This window comes from Macadamia integrifolia, chromosome 4 (genome assembly GCF_013358625.1).
Source record: "Macadamia integrifolia cultivar HAES 741 chromosome 4, SCU_Mint_v3, whole genome shotgun sequence".
Classification (NCBI taxonomy): Eukaryota; Viridiplantae; Streptophyta; class Magnoliopsida; order Proteales; family Proteaceae; genus Macadamia; species Macadamia integrifolia.
In genome coordinates, this window is record NC_056560.1 from 7,149,688 (window position 1) to 7,155,255 (window position 5,568).

Consider the following 5,568-nt stretch of genomic DNA (forward strand, 5'->3'; position numbering starts at 1 on the left):
AAAAAAAAAAAAAAAAAGGCAATGAAAATGTTAAAACGTTTTGAGCTTTCTTTTTTCGTAACTCTCTGAGAACATAAAGCACTAAAACTGGTTTTATGGCATTGTCTTCGGAGACTTTGTTTGCTTTCTATAAGAAAATAACAAATCAACTTGAGTTAAAAATGGTGAATTTATTGGAGATTGCTACGTGTCTTGGCTACAGTACTGGAGAAGGACTACCATTCCAAAGAGGTGTTACATTTGTGACACTTGGGGTAATGATTCTCCCACCTCATGAGATGGAATTTAATTAATTCAAACACCTATCCTAGAAAATGATTAATCATGTTTTCTAATATGATTGGAATGAAATTCTTATTTATTGCTAGACCCGATTTTGCTAACATACCATATAGTTATTTTTAATAAAACAACTTACCTAAGCAATATCTCACCACATGCATGAAGTAAAGCATGAAAGACTTTTCTAAGTCTGAATGAGCCACCTGAAACAATGATACTATTTATTTTGTATATACTGCTTAAGTATAGTTGCCTATACTTATTATTTTGTAGCCATGGTAGTTTCTTGATTCTGTACTCACAAACTCTTATTACATTATGATTTGTTACTCATTTATATGTCTATAGAATAATGTTGGCATTTCCACATGTTTTAAGAGTCGGAATTTTTAAACACCCAATGCAACCAAATGCAAACCAAATACTAACCTAATCACTCATTTGAGGAATTTATGATGATGGATTCATCTCGTGTGTATATATATATATATATTGGCTATAAAAGTCTCTCTCTCAAATTTAAAAAGGTGAGAGAGAATTCTGTCGGTTTAGCATAGCAATGCCCAGACATTGTAAAAAGATCTAGCTGCCCCGCCATAGCTTGGTATTTTCATGTCCAGCTGTGCTGGACATTTCCTATGCCAGACAGAGAGAGTTCTCGTTCCCATAAAAATAATGCATTAACTGATCGTATCTCTACACCCTCTCACATAGTCATGTGAAACGACCCCTTGTCCCTTGTGTGCTTTTTGATTGATACCCATGTTCACTTCCCCATTGGATTACATGGGGAGACGATCAGTAAACTTTCAAAGAAAGAAGACTAATTTTGAAAAGATCCAGTATCTAGCTATATGGGGCTGTTGACTATGTGAAATGTTTCCTACGCCAGACGATCAATTAATTTTTGGACCGATCCATGGATACCCACTATCCCCAATTTTAACTTAGAAAACATCAACGATAACAGACTAAGTGAATATTATCTAATGCAAGTTAGTGATTTTATATGCAGTAATCAGTGGAATTCTAGTATGCTATTAGTAATGCTCCCTCTCCCCACTGCTAATCATATTTTAAAAATTCTAGTTTCTTTAAGCAATGATTCTTGGAGGTGTAAATTTTCCATAACAGGGGTTCTTACCACCAAACTAGTTGCGAAATTCTTAACTATTGGTTCACCTACTAACCAATCTGGATTATCAAGCAGGTGTACTTGCTCATCTCTCTGCCAACATTGGTGGCGGTTTCTTTGGAAAATCAAACTCCATCCAAAATTCAAGATGTTTTTCTGGAGGTTAGCGCATGGTGGAATCCCTACCAAAGATATCCTAGGAAAATGGATGGATGTGGATCCTACTTGTGGATTCTGTCAAAATCAGCAGGAATCTATTGGTCATATTTTCATCTCATGCGAATTTTCAAAAAGAATTTGGGCAACTAGCCCATTGGGACTAAGAACTGAATGTCTTTCTGATCTTCATTTAAAGTATGTTATTATGTATTTCTTTACCTCTATCCTGGCTAACCATCTAAATTCCTTCTTTAATATGTTTATTGTCACATACTACTTCATATGGTCACATGGGAATAAGATTATTTACAATCAAGTTAATCCAGATCCCCACATGATTCTTCGTCCTGTGATGCAATGGACGAAACAAGCTTATCACCCTATAACCCCTAGGTGAATCAAACCAATGTTACTTTGCCAGTTATCTCTACTCTTCCTAATGTGGACCCACCAATCCTCTTTTGTGTGGGTGTCACCGCTGCGCGCAACAAATAACATTTATGGATGGGCTATATGTATTATATACAAAGAAAATTTTATCTCATTAAGTGCTGATTATTTGATGACAAGTAATACCATTGAAGCATGCACTCGGGGATTTCTTATTAGTATGAAGCTGGCGAGGGACGATGGATGGAGAATCGGGTAGATTTGGAGTGATTCAGAAGATCTTGGAGAATTAATTTCAAATTACAATACCACCTCATGGCTTTGGAGTGTAATTCCCCTGTTTTTGGTGGTACATAAGTTTCTATCTAGCATTACTTTTTGATATAGAGCCAATAGCGAAGTGGTTCTAGGATTGCGTAAGATCGCACATATGATTATAGCAAAACGATCTCAATTTTACAACTTCAGATCGTACAACGATGTAAATCACTTTTTCTCTACTTAGTGAAGTTTTCTTTTCTTAACAAAAAAAAAAAAAAAAATTGAAACCGCGAAATGTTTCATGGAATCTGATTCTGAAGAACATTTCATGTAGGCTCTCAATAACTTACTAGATTCTATATTTAGAGGTTGCTTTGTGGAAGGTTTCTATACTTCTTTCTCCAGCAGAGGGCACCATCTGTCACATCCATATATGTCCCTTGTTACGAAGCCATTTGAACATTGTTGAAAGCCATTTGCTTAGATTTTTCATGACGTGGCAATCTGTTGAGATGACCCACTTTGTTGACAATATTCACACCATCTTTCAATGGAGGGTTAATTAATTTGGATGCATATGACTTCTCCTCTTGTTAATGTACATTTCTTTTCAAATTATGTAGAAAACAACTGGAATTGGATTAAAAAAATGGTTATGAGATTATTTGAAGAGCAATATTTTATTTTTATTTTTATTATTATTTTTATTATTATTATTATTATTATTATTATTATATATATTTTTTTTATAATAATGTTGAAGAAGTGCATTTAGCATTGGACGGAGGAAGAACATCATAACTGGTGGGGATGCGCTTCCGGTTTAGTGGCAGTTAATTAGATAGTTGGGTCTATTATAAGTCCAGGGAAGGTAGTATCGACAAGGGTTCTAAGTATTGGTATTGGATCCGTTGAATCATAAAAATATCGATTAAGATTGATATCAATACATGACCTATCTTGGATCGAGTATTGAAATCAAATTAAGAGTAAAATTATCAAAAACCTATTTTTATGAAAAATAGAGATAAAACCAACTTACTCAAGCCGAGAAGAACCAACTTGAATTGATTTCGGATCATTATTGATAGAGATTGATGTCGATTCAATTCCTGAGATTTAAATTCTGAGCTTCCTACTGCCACTCTTATAGTTATGATAATTATAATAATAATAATAATTTAATTGTTAATGATAAATGTGGCCCAATAGGTCCCTTTGTTGCCCCATGTGCGTCCTGTTCTGACCCGCCACTGTTCTCACCCTCTGTGTGGATCTTAAAAACAAAAAAGTGGGCATATAATTCACAGGGTGAGCCAAATTGCACATGTGGCATAACCTTGGAATTGAATTCCCCGCTCTATCTAACGTCATAACAAAATATCAGTACTTCTCATGTTATTGCCTTTTTTTTTTCAATAAAATTGGGTTTTCCACTTTTCCTCGTGTTATTACTTTGGATCGATCAAAATATCTGAGCATAATCCAAAATTATCTACAGTGAGTGGTGAGTGGTAAGGTGCATCCAACAGTTGGAAGGATTTGATCGTGCATTCTATCTGTTGAATGCTGATCATTGCGCTTCACCGCTTCACTTTAGACAATTTTAACGCGAGTCCATGTGGCATATCCAAAAGAAAGTACCGGATATAGCATCACTTTGCTGCTCCCTCAAAAGCCAAAGGCACAGCTCACAAGTTGCTTTTGGCTTTAGAAATCTTTACCACCTTTTCTTGGGAGAGGGGGTGTTGGCCAGGAAGAACGTCTAGTATTCATTCCTCGCATATATTCCCTCCCCAATCTGAACAGGTTGGCCATTAAGAAATTCACGCACTTTACTAGGAAAGCTTTAGCATACTATAATCTCCTTTACAGGACTTATTGGTGAAATTTCAATTGCTTAAAGATGTGGGCTGCCCCAAAGAGAAAAAGAGGGATTCTTTCCAATCTTGACTCAAAAGAAAACTAATTACCTCTGTTTAAGTTCAAGCATTGATAATGTGTTTCACGAGAGTGGATCAGGTTCACGTACAAGAACAATATCGTACGTTCCTGATTCATGGATATAAAATTCATTTTTTCTCTCTTCATTTAATGGATTCTAAATCTACGAATCAGAGACATATGAGAACAGATCTAAACTCGTGTTTCACAAGGTAGTCTTTTGATGTTGCTCTAATTTTAGTTCACTTTAAAGCCCTTTTCAGTGAGAACTAGATTCTTCACCAACGTATTGAACCTTTTTTACTTTTGGCAGCTATAAACTACCACAAATGGATCATTGTTTTCCCATGATTTCTTGAGATCATCTTTCTTCCTAGTTCTTCAATAACCCAACCCACTAATCAAAAACCTCTCCACAGTGAAAATCAAAAGGCATCTCCATGCACACAGATATGAAGCTCAAATTGCTTTCATGGTTCCTCTTCTTGCTCCTATTCTCTCAAACGGTTTCAAGGTCTGCCTCTGACACCACTTTCTCTCGTACATATGCAGCTTCTGAGCTTTCAGAAAATATTAGAGGAAAACAACCTGTGGGTAAGGATTAGGATTACCAATTTGGGTTTACTTGAATTGTTAAAATGCAGTGAAGGGATGAAAGAACATGGAACTTAAAACAACTTGCAAATGGTTGTTAATTTGCTCTTGCAGGTTCAAATGGAACGATTGGGATGGATATGGAAAGAAGGGGAAGAGGATCAGAGATAGTAAAAAATGTGCAAAGGAAGGGCCAGAAGGGGAGCGGAGGTGGCTCTGATCTAAACCGAAGGCCTCCTCGGACTTCTCATGGTGGTGCATCTACCTTCCCGGCAAGCCCATCTTTAGTAATCGATGTGGTCCTGCAAGTCAGCATTGGATTACTGATAGTTTTCCATTTCTTCTTCTGATTATGTTGGTGAGTTCCTGATTTGCAATTAAGCATGAGACAGATTTAATTTCAGTGATTCCCATAGAACATAATCCCATCTATTTTTACAAACAATTTTGGTCATAATAATTGTATAATTGATGCAGTTTTCACATATTCAGATTAAGTAGATATATTGGCTAACCAAAAAAAAAGATATAATGCATGAGAATAAACAAATTACAATGTTATATTGGTATGGGCCTTAGTTATGTTTTAGTCCACAATTTTTTTTTAATGAATGAAAAATATATTAAATTTTTATGAAACATGTATCTTGCTTTGACAAGAAGAAGAATATATTAAAAAATCTGGAACAATATTTCTTTTGAGATTAGGGATAAAATTCTTCAAAGATATGTTTTTTTTATTTTTTATTTTTTTAAAGAGAAGAAGAATATATAGGGGAAGGGATTGAGGTTGTCCTTGTGAT

General features: G+C 35.3%; 1 protein-coding gene across 2 annotated transcripts in view; it reads left to right on the forward strand.

Moving 5' to 3' along the window:
- The first annotated feature begins 4,505 nt into the window (after positions 1 to 4,505).
- LOC122075948 overlaps positions 4,506 to 5,568 on the forward strand; it is an 11,724-nt gene continuing 10,661 nt past the window's right edge. The window contains exons 1-2 of one of the 2 annotated variants that reach the window (XR_006139390.1): positions 4,506 to 4,765; positions 4,880 to 5,123. Coding sequence is in view for 1 of the 2 variants with exons in the window: in XM_042641178.1 (XP_042497112.1) it covers positions 4,612 to 4,765; positions 4,880 to 5,115 (390 nt within the window). In the remaining variant the exon portion in view is untranslated. Of the gene's footprint in view, positions 4,766 to 4,879; positions 5,169 to 5,568 lie in introns of those variants that run through there. The other variant, XM_042641178.1, reaches the window with a different exon arrangement.